The 24991-nt window shown below is 36.4% G+C and overlaps 2 protein-coding genes across 2 annotated transcripts in view; one reads left to right on the top strand and one right to left on the bottom strand.

The window, feature by feature from the left end:
• Positions 1 to 16764, top strand: part of LOC126190818 (golgin subfamily A member 2-like) — a 112278-nt gene extending 95514 nt beyond the window's left edge. Inside the window, exons 10-14 of the mRNA XM_049931385.1 lie at positions 7299 to 7449; positions 7597 to 7789; positions 15250 to 15429; positions 15508 to 15747; positions 15902 to 16764. Of these exons, the coding sequence (XP_049787342.1) occupies positions 7299 to 7449; positions 7597 to 7789; positions 15250 to 15429; positions 15508 to 15747; positions 15902 to 16116 (979 nt within the window). The 3' untranslated portion in view covers positions 16117 to 16764. The remainder of the gene's footprint in view (positions 1 to 7298; positions 7450 to 7596; positions 7790 to 15249; positions 15430 to 15507; positions 15748 to 15901) is intronic.
• A 5817-nt stretch (positions 16765 to 22581) lies between these two features.
• On the bottom strand, positions 22582 to 22983 carry LOC126088348 (uncharacterized). The gene has a single exon (XM_049906484.1). It carries the CDS (start codon positions 22981 to 22983, stop codon positions 22582 to 22584), a length of 402 nt encoding a protein of 133 aa, XP_049762441.1.
• Positions 22984 to 24991: the final 2008 nt, after the last annotated feature.

The raw sequence follows: 24991 nt of genomic DNA, 5'->3' as shown, positions 1-24991 counted from the left end.
TTCTGTGAAAAAAAGGAAAAAAATCTAGGACTAAAACAATGCTCCTTATAAAAATACAAGCATGTATTTTACAAACATATCCTTGTATCATTCAGGACACCTCATACCAATACCTGCTCCACTTGTAAGTTTGGTTTAATGGTTGTAAAAGCAGAAACATGTCTACCGCATAAGAATGAACTACAAACTAGACACATGTTCTATAATCTCGTGCAAAGTGGTTTATGATATAATGAAGGTAGATAATCCAACTTTCATTGAGATTTAGTATGACTTGCAGCAAAATCAGACTATTCCAAAATTATCAGTCACTGAGGCTTTGTGCCCAGTACAATTTGTGCATCATGATCAACAAAAAAAGGAAAGCATCTTTTTGTACACCTGGTTGGGGATAGAATCCTCAGGAGGATGCAGTGAAGCTGCTTTGGCTTTGCTGGGCTTCCTTTGTGACTTGTATTTTTAAAAAAATCACCAGTACTATACATCTAATGTTAAGATTCTTGAAACAACAAAATAAAAACACTTTTATGATGGATGATGTTTAAAGCGTTCTTGGAAGGGGGAAAAAAAAGAAACTCATCACTTCTTCCCTGTTCATGACCATAGTGACATGCTATTGAATACAGATAGAACTGAAAATCTTACAGAAAAAAAGAAAGCATCTTGTCTCCTGAAGAATATTATGATATTTTAGAAGAGCATGATACTCTCACAGTACTAAACGCAGACTGGACTGTTAAAAATGTAAAAGTTAGTGCACAGAAAATACTAAAATCCAAGCTGCCTTTCAAAATGATTAGCCAGTGTGTCATCTCACACAAGAAAGCAAAAAAATATTGTAAGTTGACACCCTGAGACGAAAGAAACCATGCCATCCAACAATACTGACATCCACCCTTCTACCAAAGCAAAATATGATAAGCAAAGAAAAGAAGAAAGATGTGTATTTTGAAAGTCCAGATTATGCAAAGGAGTTTAACAAAGATGTCCTAAATGGATAATGTATAGATGTAAGAACCTTGACAGTAACAGTGTGATTGTAGCATACAATACTTTCCTGTTATTCTTTTCACACTTCCTGTAGAATTGATATTAATGATATAAGCTAAACAATTATGTTAAAATAATTATCATTGTTATGTTGTATTGTGCCATTGTATTTCTGTTATTAATGTTTGTATTCTCAATAAATTGAAAAACTATAAATTAAAAAAATGCTGAATATAGTAATAGATGCAAAAATACACATTTACCAACAATGCAGCCGTATTATAAACACTACAGCACATAAAAAATTAGTTTTTGAAAAAATACATGGAATTAAAGAAGGCAACATAACTGATACCAGCAATAATTATAAGCATTTATTGACTTTTTTTTAAAAAAAAAGTGGAAAAATTGCACCTTAATATATTGTTATAAAAATCAAATTTTAATATGTTTCATTACAATACAGTCAGTGAGATCCAGCAGTCATGTAAAAATTCAAATGCTGAAACACATCTATTCAGGTAAAAATAGAAACACTCATTTTATGAAAAACTGTATCTGTTGCGTTTATCGAGTTTTGAAAAAATGTTCCTCAATTGAGTTCTGCAGTAAATTTTAGCTGTTAATAGAGCAAATACTTTATCCAAAAGCCACAAGCGGAGGAAGTATACTTGTACCTAGGAACATTCCAACTGGATTACATCATGGTCAGAAAGAGATTCTGGGTCCATTATTGGATTGTAACATGTACCCAGGAGCAGACCTATATTGAGTTTGGAGTTTAGTAATGAAGAGTAGACTGAAGTTTAAGAGAATTGTGTAGTAGAATTAATAAGTGGGATAGTGAAGTACTTGAGGAATGATTAGATACGTTTGAAGTTCTGTAAGCTGTACACACTGCAATAATGAAAACCACAGCAGGCATTTCAGTTCAAGAGGAATGGAGACGACAGGCATGGTGCAAGGAAGGTATCAGCAAAGAAACATTGGCAATGATAATTCCACTGGTAGACAAAAAAAGGAAATTCAAGAATGTTGATGGGAAATATCAATACAGCAATATTTCGCTAAGGATTGAAATAAATAGGTAATGCAGGGATGCTTAGGTGAAATGGTTGCTGGAAAAATGTGAAGAAATCGAAAAAGAAATGGCAGCGAGGAGGACTGATTCAGTGAAGTTAAAAGCAAAGGTGGTTCCATTAACAAAGTGCATGGATTAAAAAGAGTTTAAGATAGGGATGCAGCCTGTAGGTGCTACTGTTTACTCTCTGCATTGCAGAGGAAATAAAAGAAAAGTTCTTTTATATCCTGTGTAGCGTTGATAGAGACTGTTTCTCATCTCTTGCTCCGGTGGGAACACAGAACCATGGAAAACAAACACACATTCCTGTAAGTCTGCAATAGACTTTAGTTCACGAAGTGAACAAAGCATAACAAGTCCTGGACATAGCAGAGTTGGCATAGCAATGCAACAGTTCCAGATCAGTAACCACTCAAGACCAGAAACAAACTGTCATCTTGTGTTGTAACGGTTGTAGTGACGGATACACGGTTGGACCCGCGGAGCGGCTCGCGAACAACAACACAACGTGAGAGGACGGACACGACCAACGAAGGACCTTACGACACAAAACAAGAACAGACAACAGAGTCACAAACCAAACAAGACAACCACGTCCACTCATAAAGTGACACAAAAGTCAGTACGCTGTCTAATGCAAGGCGATATGTCCTGAGACGCACACAAGGTTAGACTGGCAGGCTGAGTGACAGGCAGGCGCTTAAGTACTCGATTGGGGACGCCGCTATTGGCTGCTGCAACCACGTGTTCCACTGTGGTGCCCTCACTCTAAATGTGAGCCAGGAGGCACGCACTGCCACAGCTTACGGCGCGATGGTACAGAGACCTCTATGGGTCTTCGACGTTCATGATGTCTGGCGGGGATTCAAATTCCGCGGTGCGCGGTACCAGATCTTGGCTGTGCAGTTGCGCAATATGAACAGCTATAAAGTACAACAAGGAGTGAACCTGGGTCACAGGATCAGTGGCAAACAGTCACCACCAGGTGGCGCCACATGATGCACTTATATCGGCGGTGGCTTCCCTTACAACGGCTGCCTGCAGACACTGTTTTCTGCCTTTCACTAAAAAGATTTGCTAATATATTGCAATCCTCAGTGAAAATGATGAAGAATTACAGGAGCTATGAATGGAATGATTAGTATGATGAATACAGAATATGGGCTGAGGGTAAACTGAAGAAAGACAAAAGTAATGAGGTTAATTATAAATTTAACCTCAAAATTTGTAACTGTGGAGTAGATGAAGTGATGGAATACTATTACCTTGGAAGCAAAACAACACACAATGGATAAAGCAGGGAATATTAAACATAAGCCATAATGTGAGGAAGAACTTTCTTAGAATATACATTTGGGACACCACAGTGATGTGTGTTAGTGAAACTGTGGGAAGACAGGGAAAGAAGAAAATTGAAGTAGTTGAGATGTGATCCTATAGGAGGATGTTGAAAATTAGGTGGTCTAATAAGGTAAGGAATGAGGTATTTTCCACAGTATCATTAATAAAGCTACATATGGAAAACACTCTCCCCCATGAACCATGGACCTTGCCGTTGGTGGGGAGGCTTGCGTGCCTCAGGGATACAGATGGCCGTACCGTAGGTACAACCACAACGGAGGGGTATCTGTTGAGAGGCCAGACAAACGTGTGGTTCCTGAAGAGGGGCAGCAGCCTTTTCAGTAGTTGCAAGGGCAACAGTCTGGATGATTGACTGATCTGGCCTTGTAACAATAACCAAAACGGCATTGCTGTGCTGGTACTGCGAACGGCTGAAAGCAAGGGGAAACTACGGCCGTAATTTTTCCCGAGGGCATGCAGCTTTACTGTATGATTAAATGATGATGGCGTCCTCTTGGGTAAAATATTCCGGAGGTAAAATAGTCCCCCATTCGGATCTCCGGGCGGGGACTACTCAAGAGGATGTCGTTATCAGGAGAAAGAAAACTGGCGTCCTACGGATCGGAGCGTGGAATGTCAGATCCCTTAATCGGGCAGGTAGGTTAGAAAATTTAAAAAGGGAAATGGATAGGTTAAAGTTAGATATAGTGGGAATTAGTGAAGTTCGGTGGCAGGAGGAACAAGACTTCTGGTCAGGTGACTACAGGGTTATAAACACAAAGTCAAATAGGGGCAATGCAGGAGTAGGTTTAATAATGAATAGGAAAATAGGAAAGCGGGTAAGCTACTACAAACAGCATAGTGAACGCATTATTGTGGCCAAGATAGACACGAAGCCCACGCCTACTACAGTAGTACAAGTTTATATGCCAACTAGCTCTGCAGATGACGAAGAAATTGAAGAAATGTATGATGATATAAAAGAAATTATTCAGATAGTGAAGGGAGACGAAAATTTAATAGTCATGGGTGACTGGAATTCGAGTGTAGGAAAAGGGAGAGAAGGAAACGTAGTAGGTGAATATGGATTGGGGCTAAGAAATGAAAGAGGAAGCCGCCTGGTAGAATTTTGCACAGAGCACAACTTAATTATAGCTAACACTTGGTTTAAGAATCATGATAGAAGGCTGTATACATGGAAGAACCCTGGAGATACTGACAGGTTTCAGATAGATTATATAATGGTAAGACAGAGATTTAGGAACCAGGTTTTAAATTGTAAGACATTTCCAGGGGCAGATGTGGACTCTGACCACAATCTATTGGTTATGACCTGTAGATTAAAACTGAAGAAACTGCAAAAAGGTGGGAATTTAAGGAGATGGGACCTGGATAAACTGAAAGAACCAGAGGTTGTACAGAGTTTTAGGGAGAGCATAAGGGAACAATTGACAGGAATGGGGGAAAGAAATACAGTAGAAGAAGAATGGGTAGCTTTGAGGGATGAAGTAGTGAAGGCAGCAGAGGATCAAGTAGGTAAAACGACCAGGGCTCTTAGAAATCCTTGGGTAACAGAAGAAATATTGAATTTAATTGATGAAAGGAGAAAATATAAAAATGCAGTTAATGAAGCAGGCAAAAAGGAATACAAACGTCTCAAAAATGAGATCGACAGGAAGTGCAAAATGGCTAAGCAGGGATGGCTAGAGGAGAAATGTAAGGATGTAGAGGCTTATTTCACTAGGGGTAAGATAGATACTGCCTACAGGAAAATTAAAGAGACCTTTGGAGATAAGAGAACCACTTGTATGAACATCAAGAGCTCAGATGGAAACCCAGTTCTAAGCAAAGAAGGGAAAGCAGAAAGGTGGAAGGAGTATATAGAGGGTCTATACAAGGGCGATGTACTTGTCAATATTATGGAAATGGAAGAGGATGTAGATGAAGATGAAATGGGAGATACGATACTGCGTGAAGAGTTTGACAGAGCACTGAAAGACCTGAGTCAAAACAAGGCCCCCGGAGTAGACAACATTCCATTGGAACTACTGACGGCCTTGGGAGAGCCAGTCCTGACAAAACTCTACCATCTGGTGAGCAAGATGTATGAAACAGGCGAAATACCCTCAGACTTCAAGAAGAATATAATAATTCCAATCCCAAAGAAAGCAGGTGTTGACAGATGTGAAAATTACCGAACAATCAGTTTAATAAGTCACAGCTGCAAAATACTAACACGAATTCTTTACAGACGAATGGAAAAACTAGTAGAAGCCGACCTCGGGGAAGATCAGTTTGGATTCCGTAGAAATGTTGGAACACGTGAGGCAATACTGACCTTACGACTTATCTTAGAAGAAAGATTAAGGAAAGGCAAAACTACATTTCTAGCATTTGTAGACTTAGAGAAAGCTTTTGACAATGTTGACTGGAATACTCTCTTTCAAATTCTAAAGGTGGCAGGGGTAAAATACAGGGAGCGAAAGGCTATTTACAATTTGTACAGAAACCAGATGGCAGTTATAAGAGTTGAGGGACATGAAAGGGAAGCAGTGGTTGGGAAGGGAGTAAGACAGGGTTGTAGCCTCTCCCCGATGTTATTCAATCTGTATATCGAGCAAGCAGTAAAGGAAACAAAAGAAAAATTCGGAGTAGGTATTAAAATCCATGGAGAAAAAATAAAAACCTTGAGGTTTGCCGATGACATTGTAATTCTGTCAGAGACAGCAAAGGACCTGGAAGTGCAGTTGAACGGAATGGACAGTGTCTTGAAAGGTGGATATAAGATGAATATCAACAAAAGCAAAACGAGGATAATGGAATGTAGTCGAATTAAGTCGGGTGATGCTGAGGGAATTAGATTAGGAAATGAGACACTTAAAGTAGTAAAGGAGTTTTGCTATTTGGGGAGCAAAATAACTGATGATGGTCGAAGTAGAGAGGATATAAAATGTAGACTGGCAATGGCAAGGAAAGCGTTTCTGAAGAAGAGAAATTTGTTAACATCGAGTATAGATTTAAGTGTCAGGAAGTCATTTCTGAAAGTATTTGTATGGAGTGTAGCCATGTATGGAAGTGAAACATGGACGGTAAATAGTTTGGACAAGAAGAGAATAGAAGCTTTCGAAATGTGGTGCTACAGAAGAATGCTGAAGATTAGATGGGTAGATCACATAACTAATGAGGAAGTATTGAATAGGATTGGGGAGAAGAGAAGTTTGTGGCACAACTTGACCAGAAGAAGGGATCGGTTAGTAGGACATGTTCTTCGGCATCAAGGGATCACCAATTTAGTATTGGAGGGCAGCGTGGAGGGTAAAAATCGTAGGGGGAGACCAAGAGATGAATACACTAAGCAGATTCAGAAGGATGTAGGTTGCAGTAGGTACTGGGAGATGAAGAAGCTTGCACAGGATAGAGTAGCATGGAGAGCTGCATCAAACCAGTCTCAGGACTGAAGACCACAACAACAACAACAATGGAAAACACTGGCAGTAAAAAGGGACAGCATGATAAGACATATTTTAAGACATCAAGGAATAACTTCCATGATACTAGAGGGTAAAAACGGTGGGGGAAGTCTGATTAAAATCTGTGCAACAAATAATTGAGGATGTATGGAACTTTGAGATGATGAAGGTGATGAGAGAGAAATTCATTGCAGGCTGCATAAAGCCATTCAAAAAACAGATGACTACAAAAAAAATCTGCTGTACTATTTCTCTGTTTTGTGATTAATAAGTAGCCTCTTCTGTCATCTTCAGTCAGAAAATTTGAGACTGTAATTACAGTTCTCCTTCTGTATTTAAAATAGTAATGAGATAACTTACTTAGTAATCTATGTTTTGTCATCTAAAATTTTGTAACAGAATTCATTGTCTTTCAGGCAGCAGCTACAGGAGAAAGAAGCTGCATTACAGCAACTTGAAAGTAAGCTAGTACAGCCTGAGGAAAATGTATCTGATGAACATGATGATGCTGAAGTTAAGCAAAATGAGCAGTACAGTTTGCTAAATCAAGAACTTACAGAGGCAAAAGTAAGTTACTTCTGATTTGTTTCAGATTATGTAATAGTTTCTGTGTGTGGTCATGATGATATTTTTCTGAGCAACATTTGCCCAGTTAATACTATATGCAAACATTTATTCTGTGTTAAAGTTATCAATTTAATATTTTCTTTAAAGGCTGTTATTGAGCAATTAAAGTTGCAAAACTCAGAATTACGTGTCATTATGGAACAACAAAAGAGTCCGCCAGATGCTGCATCTGTTCACACTGACAAAGTCGTTTCATCTCTCTCAGCGAGTATCCAACAGTTGGAGGCAGAGCGAGATAGTTTATTATCTCAGCTACAACAGGCCAAACAGAATAACTCAGGTTAGTATTTGTTTTTACCATGTAGTAAGTTTCATTCATGAAAACCCCTAAATTTTAATAATGTTTCAGAGGGCAGGCCACCCGTGTGATTGAAGGCAATGTGATGTGGCAAATTTATGCACGATAAGTACTTACAAATTATGGATAATAAATACACACAAGCTTTAGGTTTTGTGCCACAAGTGGAGGAAGGCTGAAAATAGACTTAAAAAATGTATCTTACAGTGTGGCAAGTGAAGACAAGAATAAGTATTTGCACACAGTCAGACAATGTAGCACAACAGGGGAAACAAACTGAAAAAATAATAATGAACAGAGAGTAATAAAAAAGAGAGGAAGTTACCTAAGGAAAAATGGGCAGGATAACAAAAGCTTTTAGAATTTAAAAGCCCCACAATCATCCTGACTAGTCTTTCTTATCTCTACCTTCTTGTATCTGCTCTCATTATAGTTTTCTGGCACTGAGTCTCCATTGTTTTATGTTGTTATTCCATTCTTACCTTTTACTGTCTTCACATTAAGTAAGTAAAACCACATTAAGTAAGTAAAACCAACCTCAATCCATGAATGGTTTGAACACAGAGTGCTTTCCTGGGCTCCGTCCCATTGAGGGTGCAAGTGCTTATCTTTCTTTTCCTTCAACTTTCAAACTGACATAACCAAACAGTTATGAGTAGCAACAATTTAATGTTGACTAGCGTCTTTGGTGCAACTTGGTATTTTTCATACAGTCAGAAATGAAAGAAGTGGCAGGTGACAGAAAAGACCACTATGACTGACTGGGGATTGAACCTGCACCTTTCGATTTATATTCTAGTACTTAACTACTCAAAAAAGGAGCCTTCTTCAGAAGGACAGTTACAAATAATCCACATAAAATTTTAAAGGGAAGGTGTCAACACTAAGAGTTCAAAAGATAGTCTGCTGTTAAATGCAAAAGAGAGTGTGAATAGGTGGAAGTGATATATTGAAAGCCTCTGTGAGGGAGAGAAACTACCTGCTGATGTGATAGAACAAGGTATGGGTGTAAATTTGCAGATCATGCATAATTCAGTAGGGTCATTCTTTGTCAAGGGGACCAAGGATCCCCACTTGACCATCTCCAATCTAATGAAATTTGGTGTGAAGGTTCCATATGGTCTTTAATGACTATGTACCAAATTTCAGTCTACTATCTTGTGTGGTCTTGTAAAGAGAGGCTACCTATTTCCATATCACATATGAAGGTGCAAATGTGCCACATTTGCTAGGCTTTTTTAAAAGTTCTAGCAGAAATTTGGTCATGTGCTTCACTATAAAAAAGACAACGTTTAGGTGAATCACGCCATGGCAAAAATTAGGCATTTGATCACCTAAATATGGATATAAGCCTCTAAAGTAACTAAAAAATTTGTCACACTATTCTGAAAGCCAGGGTTTGACCGACCACTGCTACTTTCCACATGAACCAATCATCCGAAAACTTTAGGCGGTTGTTTCTACCTATGATGTCGATATATGGATCAAATTTAACTCACATTGGATGCCTAGATAAAAAGATGTGCATTTCCAAAGTTGGCCAAAATTTTCTTCGTGCAAATTTTAGAGTATTTTTGGGGGGAAAACATTCAACTATGTCTTGTTCAATCCTTTTCTTCTTGCCAGAGCTAGAAAGAGCGTGCTTTAAGCTTTGAAAGCTATATTGTTTAATTTATGAAACTTGCATTTTTCAAACATTAATTTAACACATGCCATAAAAACAAGTATAATGTACAACACAGCAAATTGCAAAACAAAAATACTAAAGAGTCAGTTCCATTATTGGTTAAAAAGTTCTACAATTTTGTCAAAGGCAGATTGTCGATAACTGTATAGTCTTCCTAATGATGGTGTTGATGGTGCTTCTTAAAGTTATGAAAATATGTTGTTCAGGAATCCGGCAGGTGTCTTTAGCAGTTGCCCAGTGGAAGGAATGAACAGAACTGTGTGGGTGCATAAAGCTGTTGAGGACATCTTGTTGTTCATGTGAAACTTCACATGTTTTCAACCCACCAAAAATTGTCATACATATGTGCAACATTCTGTCCTAGTTGTAAACTTGCAACTGAGATTGCTGGAATTTCTTCATCTGCTTCGAAGGCATTAACAGTGAATATTGTAGCATCATAGGAAACCCTTCTTACTCTGAGCTGATTACAATTAATTGCCTTAAATTGATGATTTTCTCTTGTTCCAGATATTTTTTAATGTCTTCTTTTGGTACGCGAAAACCTTTATGCTTGGAACACTATCATCACAGAATTTGAAGAAATTATATTGAGTCAATGTTTGCTTATATAAAGGCAATTTACTGCAGATTGTTAAAAAAAATCCATTCAGCAGTACTGCCAAAATCCTTTTTGTGCCAACATAAATTTTTGAAATTCTTATGTTGAGTGCTGCACAATCACTAAAGTAATAAATATTCTTACTAGTTTCAATCTTTGTCTTTGAATATGCAATTAATTTTATTTGAAAGGCACAGACAATAATGTTATTATGACAGAGACAGTCATTGATCAAATAAATGCTAATACTCTGGGGCATTCTTTGCCACCAAAATAGACAACAAATGTACTTAATGTGGCCTGACTATTCACCCAATGAAATCCTTGCACAGTATCTTGATGATCAAATGAATAATTCTCAGCAGAATCCATCAATATAATTAATTCATTTTCTGCAAGATTTCTTTTTAGCTGCTTAAGGTATAAAATTTGGTGTTTCGACACAAGATGGTGGCTTCTTAAACCGGTAATTTTCAAAATTGATGCCTCCAAGAAATCTTCCATTGTTTGTTCAGTGTCATAGTCTTTAAAAGCATCTTCAAGAAAAGCCTGAAGTAGCATTTTTCCTGGACATTCCTCACAACATTTCAGCATACACTCTTTTGATTCCAAACTGCATACAGTTTTTTCATAAAATCCTTGTAGTTATCTCGCATGGAAATTGCTGAAGCCAACACAATTAAATATTTTGATGAATTGCACATACACATACTGAATGTGATCCAGAAGCACCAACTGTAGTACACCATTTCAGCCTGAGCTCACAAAATTTTGAGAAGTTCGGTTGATTTCCAGATTGCAAAAAATAAGCAAGGAACATTTCTTTCAGGTTACAAAGGAGCAAGCATTTCTGCTTATGAATGTTTTCCCCATTTATTCTTACTGCAACCCAATCCTTTTTGCCTGGACATCAATGAGGAAACTCAGCATCTTCAAAAAAAGGGGGGGGGGGGGGGGACATTTTGTTGTATTTCATTATTGAGCTTTTTCCCTTTTCAGTATGCAGGTGTTGCCAAAATCCCATCTCCCAACAGTAGTTTCCTAGCCTCCATCACCATTTTAGTTAAAACAGCAAATTCTTTAGCCATTTTTTCAATAGTCCAGCTATTTGAGAGCAGAGTAAAAATTTGATCTTTAATACAATTGCTTGAAGTCTGAAGTTGATGAAGTAATGCCAGCAATCTCAATTGCAAGTATACAATCAGGACAGTATTTTGCAAGTATGTATGACAATTTTTAGTGGGTTGGAAATGTGTGTGATGTTTCACTTGAACAACAAGATGTCATCATCAGCATTATGCACACACATGGTTCTGCTTGTTCCTTCCAGTGGCCAACTGCTAAAGACACCTGATGGATTCCTGAACAACACATTTTCATGACTTTAGAAGCACCATCAAGATCATCATCAGGAAGACTATACAGCTATCCACAATCTGTGCTTGACAAAATTGTAGAACTTTTTAACCAATAGTGGAACTGACATTTTAGTATTTTTGCCTTGCAAATTTGCTGTATTGTGCATTATACTTGTTTTTATGGCATATATTAAATTAATGTTTGAAACTGATTTATACACTCAAATAAAAACATAGTTATGGGACTTAATGAGCACAGTACTTCAAGCAATGCAGCTTTCAAACCTTAAGCATGCTCTTTCTAACTGTGTCAAGAAGAAGAGGACTGAACAAGACAGTTGAAATATCGCCCCCTAAAAATACCGTAAAATTTGCATGTAGAAAATTTTGGCCAAATATGGAAATGCGCATCTTTCCATCTAGGTATACAATGTGAATTAAATCTGATCCATATATAGACATCATAGGTAGAAATAACTGTCTGAAGTTTTGTTGTGAGTGGTTCGTATGAAAAGTAGCAGTGGTTGGTCAAACCTTGGCTCTCAGAATAGCCTGACGAATTTTTTAGCCACTTGAGAGGCTTATATCTATATTTATGTGTGGCCAAATGCCTAATTTTTGCCATGGTGTGATTCAGCTAAAAAGTTGTCTTGGTATATTAAAGCAAATGACCAAACATCTACTACAACTTTTGAAAGAGCCCAATAGCAAACTTGGCATATTTGCATCTTCATATGTAATGCGAAGATGAGTAGCCTCTTTTTACAAACCCCTAAAACTTCAACCACTGAAGATACTGGACTGAAATTTGGTATAGAACCATCAAAGACTGTATAGAACCTTTACACCAAATTTCATTAGATTTGGAGATGGTCAAATGGGGCACTTTTTAATATTGGTCCCTTTGACGTGGAATGCCCCAGTATTAGATTGAGAGTATGACAGAGCATTGGAAGATCTGCAGCCAAACAAGACAGATTGGCATGTTCCTGCATACTTTCTAAAACAATTGAGGGAAATGAGAACCAAACAGTTGTGAAAGTGTATGGAATATATGAGGTAGGCAATATTCCATCTGACTTGTGGAAGAATATTGTCCACACAGTCCTAAAATAGCAAAGGCAGATGAGTGCAAAAGTCATCCCACAATCAGCTTGACACCTGAACAGATAAATTACAAAAGAATAGGGAGAAAAGTAATTGAGCATCTTAGATGATAAACAGTTTTGTAAAATACAATATACAATATGTTAAAAAACAAATAAGGAACAAAGAAAGAAGTGATCAGATTCTAAAGGGTGTACAGTAGAGACGCAAGATTTCTCCTATACTACTTGTATATCGAAAAAGCAAAGAAGTAAATACAGAGAAATGTTTAGGAATAAGATTAAATTTTGGGTGGTAGGATATTAGTTATAAGATGCATAATCATAATTTGAAACATTGTAATGGGCTAAAATTATGTGATTTAATCTCAAGCAAATGAAGCCAGTTGTATTCTGGGAGGACTGATGTGTTAAACAACACAAATGTCATCATCTCCTGTAATTGACATTTACTTTTTTGGATGTATCGATGACTTTAGTGATCTCATTTGTGTACCTCTGTCATGGCAGGGATGTATTTATGTGCATGATATGAGGGTGCATTTTCTAGTACAAGAGCTCTGTTTCTGAAACGCTTGAAGTTTTTCAGTATCCCATCAGTTCCATAAAAGGCACTTTTGTATAGAAAGTGTATACCATCTCCCATGAAACTCCTTTGTAATTAAAAGCTAAAACCACATTCTCTCTATAGATGTGTGTTCTGTTACAAATATTTTATGTCACATTACACAAATTATGGTTGTGATGGCTGACCATTCAATCTGGTTTGCTGTGTTTGGTTTGTATAGTACCTAACAGCCCACCTTAACCATTGATGGTGTTTGTTTTAGAATAAATATGAACTATGGAACTTCTATGAGATGCTAGGTAAATAAACCTCCACTCACATAGAGCTTTACTTGTTGTAGTAAGCCTCATTCAACTGGAGTACAACTGGTGCCCCAAAGGTGACCTTCTGACAATTGTTTTGTCCAGTTATCTATTCCATAAGCATGTAACATATGTTGAGGGTTCCCCCCCCCCCCCCTGCCACCCCCCCCCCCCCCCCCCCCAAGTGTCTTAAGTGAACATCCCTACTCACATTGACACACATTGTGCAACTGTCACACCTAGTAATGGTTACTGAAGCTTGCACATTGTTTGCTGTTAATAGAGGATGTTGGTCTGAACAGCCAGTAGATCTGTAAACAGGGATTCATGACACTCAAACTTACCAATTGTAGGCCTTCTGTCTTACGTGTTTGCAATTTAACATGGCAAAAGAGAGATGGGTGGATAATCGAATGCTAAGAATTTGACAAGCACCTACAACAATGACTGAGTATGCTTGGCAAACTACAAAGGAAATAGTCATATACCTTAATAGATTATCTGTTGTGATGTCAAACATATGCGTGAAATGATCAATTGGGCCACTAATTACTTCCATGATAAACATAAACTTACCTTAATAATGGTTGCTTTCAGCACCAACGACTGTATTACTAAACATGTAGATCCAAAAGTGGCACTATACTTCCAGCATGTTACTGAATTTGTGTTACAGAATGATAATGCAAGCATTGTCAAAGATTTCTTATGTGCACCGTAATTTCCCTCCCTCCCTCCCTACCTTCCTTCCCTCCTTCCTCTTACTATTAATGGTGTGGGTGGGGCATTTGGACTTTGGATGCAAATAGAAGCTGTGGGGAATGGCATTCTTGAGGGATATAGTAGTATTTTATTTGATGCCGCAGCATGTAGAAGCTCATTTCATAGTACGTATCGGCAGCACTATGTACACGTTTCAGGCATGTAAAATTATTTTGAAAATAAACTATTTATTAACATACCATATAATTGGATAGATAAAAAAATCTACTCACCAGGCAGCAGCAGGAAAATACACATGTAAAAAATATTTAAGTTTGCAAGCTTTTGGAACCAGTGGCTCCTTCTTCTGGCAGAACAGTTGAAGTGGAAGGAAGAGTGATGACAAAAAAGGACTGGTGAGGTTTAGGAAGAGAGGTAGATTTCAGAAAAGTCACTCTGAACCCCAGGTCTGGGAAGACTTATCGGATGGGGCGAGAAAGAAGGGATTAATCTGTATGTAACATATTTCTTTGTGCTCCTATAGGTTACATATGCACCACATTTAATTCATTTATCATACTTAATTAATGTCACCACAACCATTATCTTACACAGCTGTAGACTTAGTTACTTAAATGAGTTAAAAGATGCTTACCATTAGTCAATAAGCTCCACATGTCTTCGTTTTCAGTCTATAATTACAGCATATTAACCTCAGACTTTAGATTTCAATCAATAATGAGACTGAATAAATAGCTGATGTCAGTAGTCAGTATACAGTGGTCCTACCTTGAGAAGCAGTACACAAACATTGATGTGGCAGGCAATTATTGATTATGAAACATTACCAGTTTCAAACTGCATGCCTCTCCTGTATTACTTATTAAAGATCATGTATCAGTGTTTTGCCAAATTTTTGAATCCTTATCTCCAAGTAAGTTAAGGACCCTCTGTTTGAATATTTTGATCCTAAAGTTTTGAGCATCCTGTGTTAAAAATTTTAAAATGTACAGTATATTGGATGGAAGTTTTCATTACTGGAATTATGTTGAATAATAAATTATTAGGATTTGACATTGTATCTTGTAGCTAGAGATTATGCTAATATTCACTTACAGATAACAGCCAGGCAGATGTGCCCACAATGCTGCATGAAGATCCAGTAGAAATGAAAGAAGCAATGGAGAAACTCCAGGAAAAATTCAAGAAAACCATGGAAGAAGTTGCTGAACTCTCTGAAGAAAAACAGAGACTTGAACATTTGGTTCTGCAGTTGCAAGGCGAAACGGAAACCATAGGTATAAAAGAAAAGTTTTTGTTAGAGTTTTATTATCTGCTATTGGATTTTTGTAGCTGATGTGTCACTTCACATGCAGGAGAATACATTGCTCTGTATCAAGTGCAGCGGAATATTCTGCGACAGAGAGCTAAAGAAAATGATGAACAGTTGGCTCGAGTATCCAGAGACAGAGAAGAAATGAAAATGAAACTTCAAGAGCTGAGTGCACTTGTGAGAAACTTGGTGTCAGAAAAAGAAAGTTCACCAGAAAATATTGATGTTCACATAGATGAAAATAAAGTGACACCCGTTTTTCACCAAGATGAAGCAGTTATAGGTAAGAACATGACTTGATGAATTTCTCTGTGCCTATGCATTCTAACTGTTTAATAGGTTCTAAAATGCTGAAAAAATACTTTTTAAATACATGGTTGATATTTCGTTTTTTAAAAATAAATTCAACCTATGCTGCATTGATTCTGTGTCTACAGATATTAGTATTCCATCTGAGAGTGAAAGTCATCATCATGAAGTGGAAAAATCTGATGGTCCTGCCTTGCAAGAGAATGTGATGAATAAGGAAGCCACAGCTGAAAAAATTATAGCATTACTGTCTGAGATAGGAAGCAGTAATCTCGTGGATCCACAAACCACTGAAAACTTCCATCCGTGTCCATGGTGTTCTGGGAGACTCTTAACAGTCTGAAGTAGTATTCATAGTAATACTAAATTTTTTACTCTAGACAGATCATCTGCATATCTGTATTTTGAGGATACTGCTGCTAATGATTATTTGTAAGTTAAAGTCTCATAATGAGATTAAATTGCAAAAAAAGTAGCAGTGTAAAGGTGAGAGACTGCAAATGTGCTTCACTGAAGTTGTTTGGTAAGATTCCATTCCGTATCATGTAGCTGACATTAGCTCTGTGAAGCAGCTCTCTCAGGTATCTGTAATACAATACATAAGGCCTCCTTACATCTTTCTTGTGAAGTGAGAACTCAACAACATAATTCTGATAGCCAATTTTTGTACCTGTAAAATTACGTAAAGTATATTTATCATCATTTTTTAACCACATGATGCTGTTGTATCATCATGGCAAGAATGGTTGAAAGCTGCATAAATCTAATAATGATATGTTTATTTTTGCTTGAAGTTTTTGTAAAAAGTATTCTTAATATTAATTTTGTGCAGATGTAACATAGTTTTGTGTATATATGTAACATCTGTAAATTGTAAATAAAGTTAACTAAAATTACTTTTCACTGTCTTACACTTGGAAAGAAGAAACTGTTGATATGAATTACTTTTGTAATATTTATAAAAGAAAATACATGGACATTGAATTTAAAATTTAATTGTGTAATGTTTGTCTTTAATTATTATTCTTATCATGAAATAACATAAATACCTCAGCAGTGTGTGAGAAAAAAATTCCACTTAAATTTTTCATCAGATCAACTTAAATTAACTCTACCAACAACATTTGGCAGAAATCACACAGACCAGTATGGCCATTTATTCATATATAATTGCAGATCTTTCATTGAAGTCTAAACAGTCCTTTTTCTATATTGTAGCAATTAACAAGAGGTCAAATTTCAGTGGTGAATTTTCAAGATTCAGATTGTGAAGCTTCCATATAGTTCATAAAGAAGACATTATCACTTTAATAATTTCATAATCTGATACTTACCTTGTTATATAATAACTTTGTTTCTCTTCTTCAGGGCTGATAAATGTTGCCTCAAGTTTTGAATTACAACGGAGCTATAATTATCTTTATAAACAGAAGTGGATCATGCAGGCAGCGTCAGATATTAAATCATGTTAACACAATTTTCTTTTGTGATGTATCCTGTATTTTGCCTTCAAAATAAACTTGTATATGAGAATACTTTTGCCTTCACAGCAGTTACATTACAAATTCTCTACAGGAAAATAAAATCTCTTATTTTCTATAAATATCATCCAAACAATGATTTACATCACCGTAATTGTTGCACTACAGTTTATTGTACAATTAATCATTATAAGCAAAATAGTAAACAAATTATTTGATTTACTATTCTATAAATTTTACATAAAAATGTGAAAGTTAAAGAAAACATTACTAGACACTGTAGTGTAATTTTTAAATAACTTTATTTTCAAATTCGTGGTTCTTGAAATTATTTAATCTGTGGCAAATTAATGCTAAATCTCAAATTTACCTTAATAAAAATAACAAATTTACACACATTATTGTTTTATCATTGGTACATACGAAGTGCTTCACTTGATTAGGTTATAGTACCCCCCACCCAACCCCAGAAATTTACAGGTGCAATACCACCAGTACACTGATGCAATCAAATCGATTGTGATAAAAGTTTTTACATTTATTGCAAGAAGAAAAAGATAACAGTTATTTACTTATCGGACTAACGAATATTTGTAACACTTACATTTTCTCCTTCTTTTCTTGAAGCGCAGTTCATTTAGTCCTTTTTTGACTCATATACTGATATTCATTTGTTTTGTTTCACATTTTGTTGTACTTTCTCTCTCATCAAGTTACCATCATATTGTCCTTCTGTACAAACTGAATAGCAGCTGACCACCTCATTGAAACGTTACCATAGTGTCCTACAAAATTAGATTCCTAGGAGTGGTAAACAAAATCAGGTTTCTCTATCACATGACAAAATACAGTAAATACATTATCATAATGAGCAACAGAAATGGAAGAGTTAAACAGCAGTCATATCATCAGAAAACTGTGGCGAGATTTCATGATAGTAGATCAACTTAGGCTGCAACAAAACAAGCTTAGACCTTTTACGAACAAAAACAATCATCAATTACTACACTGAAACTAGTCATACATTTAAAAGCTAGGTCATCACAAATAGATCATAGAAAGCTCTCCATATAGACATCATGGTAAGTTTGTGTTGTTGTTGTTGTTGTTGTTGTTGTTGTGGTTTGATCTTCAGTCTGAAGATTAATTTGATGCAGCTCTCCATGCTACTGTATTCTGTGCAACCCTCTTCATCTCCAAGTAATGTCTGCAACCTACATCTGCCTGAATCTGCATACTGTATTCATCTCTTGGTCTCTCTCTAGGATTTTTACCCCCTAAACTTTCCTCCAGTACTAAATTGGTGATCCCTTGATGTAGCAGGATGTCTCCTACCACCTGATCCCTTCTTGTAGTCAGGTTGTGCCATAAATTCCTCTTCTCCCCAATTCTGTTCAGTACTTCCTCATTAGTTACATGATCTACCTATCCTATCTTCAGCATTCTTCTGTAGCACCACATTTCAAAAGCTTCTATTTTCTTCTTGTCTAAACTGTTTATCGTCCACTCCCTTACATAGCTACGCTCCATACAAATAATTTCAGGGAAAACTTCCTGACACTTAAATCTATACTTGATGTTAACAAATTTCTCTTCCTCAGAAACACTTTTCTTACTATTGCCAGTCTACATTTTATATTGTCCCTTCTTCAGCCATAATCAGTTATTTTGCTTCCCAAATAGTAAAACTCATCTACTAATTTGTCTCATTTCCTAATCTAATTCCCTCAGCATCACCAGATATAATTTGACTTCATTATCTTTGTTTTGCTTTTGTTCATGTTCATCTCATATCCTCCTTTTCAGACACTGTCAATTCCATTCAACTGCTCTTCCAAGTTCTTCGCCGTCTCTGACAGAATTGCAGTGTCATCAGCAAACCTCAAAGTTTTTATTTCTTCTCCATGGGTTTTAATTCACACTCCAAATTTTTCTTTTGTTTCCTTTACTACTTGCTCAGTATACTGATTGAATAACATTGGGGATAGGCTACAACCCTATCTCACTGCCTTCTCAACTACTGCTTCCCTTTCATGCCCATTGACTCTTACAGCTGCCACATGGTTTCTGTACAAATTGTTAATAGCCTTTTGCTACCTGTATTTTACTCTTGCCACCTTTAGAATTTGAAAGAGAGTATTCCTGTCAACATTGTCAAAAGCATACTCTAAGTATACAACTGCTATAAACATAAGTTTGCCTTTCCTTAACGTATCCTCTATGAGAAGTCATAGGCTCAGTATTGCCTTGCATGTTCCTACATGTTTCAGGAATCCAAACTGATCTTCCCTGAGGTCAGCATCTTCTAGTTTTTCCATTCTTCTGTAAAGAATTCATGTTAGTATTTTGCAACTGTGACTTATTAAACTGATAGTTTGGTAATTTTCACAACTGTGAGCACCTGATTTCTTTAGAATTGGAATTACTATATTTTTCTTGAAGTCTGAGGGTATATCACCTGTCTCATACACCTTGTTCAGCAGATGGAAGAATTTTGTCTTGGTTGGCTCTCCCAAGGCTATCAGTAGCTCTAGAATGTTGTCTACTCCCGGGGTCTCATTTTGACTTAGGTTTTTCAGTGCTTTGTCAAGTTCTTCACACAGTGTCATATCTCCCATCTCATTTTCATCTGCATCTCCTTTCATTTCCATAACATTGCCCTCAAGTACATCTCCCTTGTGTAGAATCTGTATGTACTCCTTCCATGTTTCTGCTTTCCCTTCTTTGCTTAGAACTGGTTGTCCATCTGAGCTCTTGATGTCCATACAGGTGCTTCTCTCTTCTCCAGAGGTGTCTCAAATTTTCCTGTAGGCAGCATCAATCTTTCTCTTAGTGATAAATACAGTCAGTCATTTGTTATACGACTGCAGTTTTTCTCAGTAGTGATGTATCCATGTGGTCAAAAATAATTTTCCTTTCATGTAAACAGTATAAATGTTTTAGGAAAGTTCTGGTAGAATGTAAATATTTTCGGATTAAAGGCGACCACAAAAGCAGAAGTACTAAGTTGTCGATAGGCACACATAAAAAGAAAGAAAATTTGCTAGATTTCAGATTAAACCTTTTTCAAACTAAAGTGAAATACACACAGAAAAAACACACACATGCACATGTCTATGCTCCTACATGATGCCGGCTGGATCAACAGTACTAGTGTTGCATTTCAGCAGGTGGACTATATTGTAGTGGCTCTAGTGAGGTACCTGATTTGTTGGCTGGGAATGGGGGAGGAAGGGGTTGGCAGGTACATGAGTTATGCATGTGTTGCAGAGTCGTTGGAGCCAGAAGGAAGTAGTGCACAATGAAGGCGATGTGGGGTCATCAGTTGGGAGTGAATGTCAGGACGGAGGAAGGGGAAACTTATAGTAAGACAAAACGTATGTCAACCAAAATTTTCTGTACTCTTTTTCAGCTGTTTGTAATGTAACAGGTGACTTTATTTTGTGCACTTTAGCTTGTAAGATTCTTTACATTAGTATTTCATTCAACATATTATCCGCAGCAAAAAATTCCATCTATCAATCCCAGTTTCATTCATTCATTATTTACATCATTAGGTTATAGCATATTATCATGTGTCAAATGTGTAACTATCTTCAGAATCATCTACACATGCGATGAATGTAAGAAAAACTGTAATGGAAATTGTAATTACTACTTGACTCCTCAAGAATAGAGCATTCGGAGTTAATTCTGTATTTATTTTTTAAAAATTTTCTTTCTATGAAATTATTACATTTACAATAGTTACATACTAGAATACTTTAATAAGATAAGTGTGTATACTAAATAGTATTAGTAAGCACATGCTACATCTATCAATCAAAAAGCCGCGATTCAGCCATAATGGAGAGCAAGTTGAAATGAAATATGGTAAACAACGATGAATATTCTTCTTTTTCTTTATATAAACTGATATAGGATCTTGAAAAATTTTAAGTTGGTGTTCATTTTAACAGATAATTGAAAAAAAAACATAGCAGTGCATTAAGATAAATTAGGTTGTGAATAGTAATCATTTAAGAGTATTTCTTAACGTGTGTGTGTGTGACCCCGTCCAGCAAATTAAATTAATTTAATAAAGTCTTTCTGTCATTTTTCAGTGATACTCACACTACATTCTTTCTACTACATTCTTCATTGCAGATAATATTTATATTCGCTGGGATTTGTTTCTACTTTGTTTTATGGTGATAATTAATTATAATCAGCAACTGTATTTCATTATTAAGAATGATTCAAATAATTATCTTTAAAACATTACCCCACGTGGCTGTAATAAAATGATCAGATGGTACTATGAACTATGTCCACCTCTGTAGCTAGGAAAAAAAGGAGGAAGAAAAGTGCTTAGTGCCACTGACAGCCATAATGAGATCCCAGGTTCATTTCCTGGTACTGCCAGGGACTTTCACTTAGTGGTAGGTGTGAAACGGAGTGCATTTAGCTAAGATTGTTTTTCTTGATTTCTATCAGTCTTTCTGATTGGAAGTCAAATGTACTATTTATAATAGAAAAACAATTATCAACCTCATCAATAAATTGAGATATATAGAAATAATCACACTAAAAAAGTTTACATCTATGTTTTATTATGCACTGCAGTTCCTTTACGTTAAAGTACCATCAGATTGACAGTTAGGGCACTACATTTTCTCCTGTCAGTGGCTAAGCTTGTAATTGATCACAAAATTACTCATATTTCTCTGTAAAAATATGACATATGATTCAGTGAATGCAGTACACCACATTTCATGACTTCAAATCCTTAACCCTATCACCGTCACCACCACCATCACTACCACTATATCATTCACCATAGTCCTCAACTCTACACACAAAATCTCATAATCTTCCTCCATGTAACATAATAAAAATAATCATCTTCTTCTTCTTCTTCTTCTTCTTCTCCTCCTCCTTCCAAGAGTCCTTATATAATAATCAACAAAGAAATCCCACCATTCCATTATAAATCTCACATTTAACTAAGAGCATCACAAAACTAGAACATTAATATCCATCTCATCACCAACCACTAGAGAAAAGCTTAAGTATCACTACTTTTGTATATTCCACATTACCACAACCAAGTTACAACATAGCTCACTTTGTTTAAAGATTTTCATTTCCACATTATTTGAATTAAGTGAATCAGTTGTATCACACATATTAATGTTTATTTAAAGAAAAAGACTTCATACACCATCAAAACAGAGAAAATCTAACTTCTTTTTAACAGAATGAAGTTTGTCTTTTTTAAATAATGTCAAAGATAATCCATTTACATCAATGAAACAAAATAAATAAAGCAGGGCTTTTCCACTTGCTTAACTCTTTAACACTGCCCCCTTCCATTCCTCTTCAAAATGATATCCAAAAGTGACCACACATATCATTTCAATGTAATACTTTGTTTTTACAATGGTGTCATAAATATTATGGTTCAGTAGCTGTGTTAAATAGTCTGCTCTATTTTTGTCCATCAAAATGTATCGAATGGCAGTCATTCCATTCATTACTTTCTCCCTTATGAAATTGTGTTCCATGGCAACATGTTTTGTTCTTGATTTATTTAGATGACACTTGAATAATGTAATTTCTGCTTGATTATTATGCCACACAAGTGCTGACTTTCCAATTGGTTCCTTCAGCTCAAGGCTCTTCAGTAACTCTTTCACCTGTACCACTGCACTTTTGTAGGCTGCCACTGGCATGTATTCTGTGTCCATTGTGCTCAATGCAGCTACAATTTGTATCGTACTGCTCCAGTACATGGGAGATCCTGCCAGTATTATCACATACCCAGTAATACTTTTGTGATCATCATATAGCCCAATCAGCATCAGCAAATGCTGAAATATCTGTCCAGTGGGATAACAGGTGAGTTTGTAATGTGCTATTTCTTTCACATATCTGAGTACCCTTCCTCAAACAATGGAAAATCCAGGATGGAAAGTAACAGTATTATGAGAAGGAAAGCTGCTACTCACCATATAGCAGAGATGCTGAGTCACAGATGGGCACAACAAAATGACTCTCAAAATTATAACACACACACACACACACACACAAACACACACACACACACACACACACGACTGCAGTCTCAGGCAACTGCAGTGTGGTTGCAGTTGCCTGAGACTGCAGTCGTGTATATGTGTGTGTGTGTGTGTGTGTGTGTGTGTGTGGGGGGGGGGGGGGGAGGGGCGTATTGAGAGGTTTTTTTTTGTTGTGTCTGTGTGCAACTTAGCATCTCCGCCATATGGTGAGTAGCAAACTTTCCTTCTCATAATATTAGTACCTTTTTTGCTGCATTCCAGTGGTTCATATTAAAGTTTGAGCAAAATTGTGGCATTTTACCACTGAGAACTTTGTCTGCTCAAGTCCTCTCTGAAATGTAAAGGAAGCTATCAATAAGCTCATGATATGGGATTTTTCTAACTTCATCATCATGTTTCTCATCAAGGAAATTTGGTTTCCCTTTGATCAGAAACTTGGCTCCCTTAGCATTTTGATGTCTGAACCTGTCAAGTAATTGATTGATATACTCCCTCCGAGAAGGACAAATTGATCCATCTTCGCTGTGTTTAATTTCACTCCTAATATGTATGACACCACGGCCATGTGTTTGACTTCAATGCAACTCTATACAAGATTTTTCACTTTTTGCCTCATCTCTTCATTCTGTGCCAATGAAAGCAAGTCATCCACATATACAGAGAGAATAGCTTTCACAGTCTGCACTAACTTTGTGTGTACATAGATCTATATCATTTCGGATAAATGTCAGTCTATCTAGGGAGATATTTAAATGATCATTCCAACTTCTGCCACTTTGTTTCAGTCCACATATTGACTTGTTTAACGTGCAAACCAAACTTTCTTGGCCCTTCTTGATGAAACTTTCTGGCTGTAGCATATATACATTTTCCTTTTATTTGCTATGCAGATATGCAGTCTTCACACCATAGTGATCAATATGACAATTTTTCTCAACTTTGTCTGTTATCAATAAATAGATTTTGAAACAGGAACATAAATCTATAGCGACTACTTGATTTGCAACTAAATAAGCTTTACAAATTTGCTTCTTACCAATTGTCTTCTTTTTAAATACACTTCTGATCTTTTTGGGAATTACACCAGACAGCTTGACAGATTGCTGAACATCATGATTCTTCAAGGACTTAATTTCTTCATTCATTGCAACTATCCATTCTGATGACTCATCAGAATTAACTACTTCATGACATGATAGAGGGTCATCATTGTTAATTTGTGCTTCTTCATTTTAAGCCTTTACTTTGGAATGAAGTGTCAGTGGATGATGTTCACTTAAGTTTACTTTTTCTTGTGTTACATCCTTTCTTGGCCTGCACAATGTTATGGAGTAACAGTGTGTTCCATATGTTCCTCATTACCTTCAGTTTCTTCCAAATTTTCCTGCAAATCTAGAAACCATAAAATTCCTCTTCAGTGCTAGAATCTTCTCTTTCACTTGCATTTCATTTTCAGTATTTGGAAATGGTAAAGCTCCTTTATTATAGTAAAGGTCCTTTATTGTACGCTTCAATAAATTTTTTTTCTGTTCTTTAGTTTCAGTTGCAGATTTGCCATTTGATAATTCTGTGAATATACAGTGCCTAGATTCCACGAGTTGTTTTGTTTCTTTCATCCAAATTTTGTATCCTTGACCACATAGAGAATATGCAGTAATGGCTTTTTCTGCCCTTGTGG

Source organism: Schistocerca cancellata, chromosome 6, assembly GCF_023864275.1.
Source record: "Schistocerca cancellata isolate TAMUIC-IGC-003103 chromosome 6, iqSchCanc2.1, whole genome shotgun sequence".
NCBI lineage: Eukaryota > Metazoa > Arthropoda > Insecta > Orthoptera > Acrididae > Schistocerca > Schistocerca cancellata.
Note: the sequence above shows the minus strand (reverse complement) of the source record. Positions and strands in the feature narration are given on the sequence as shown.

Excerpts from the sequence above, each read along its gene's own strand:
- LOC126088348 (XM_049906484.1), bottom strand. The coding sequence starts at position 22,983 with ATGGACACAGAATACATGCCAGTGGCAGCCTACAAAAGTGCAGTGGTA.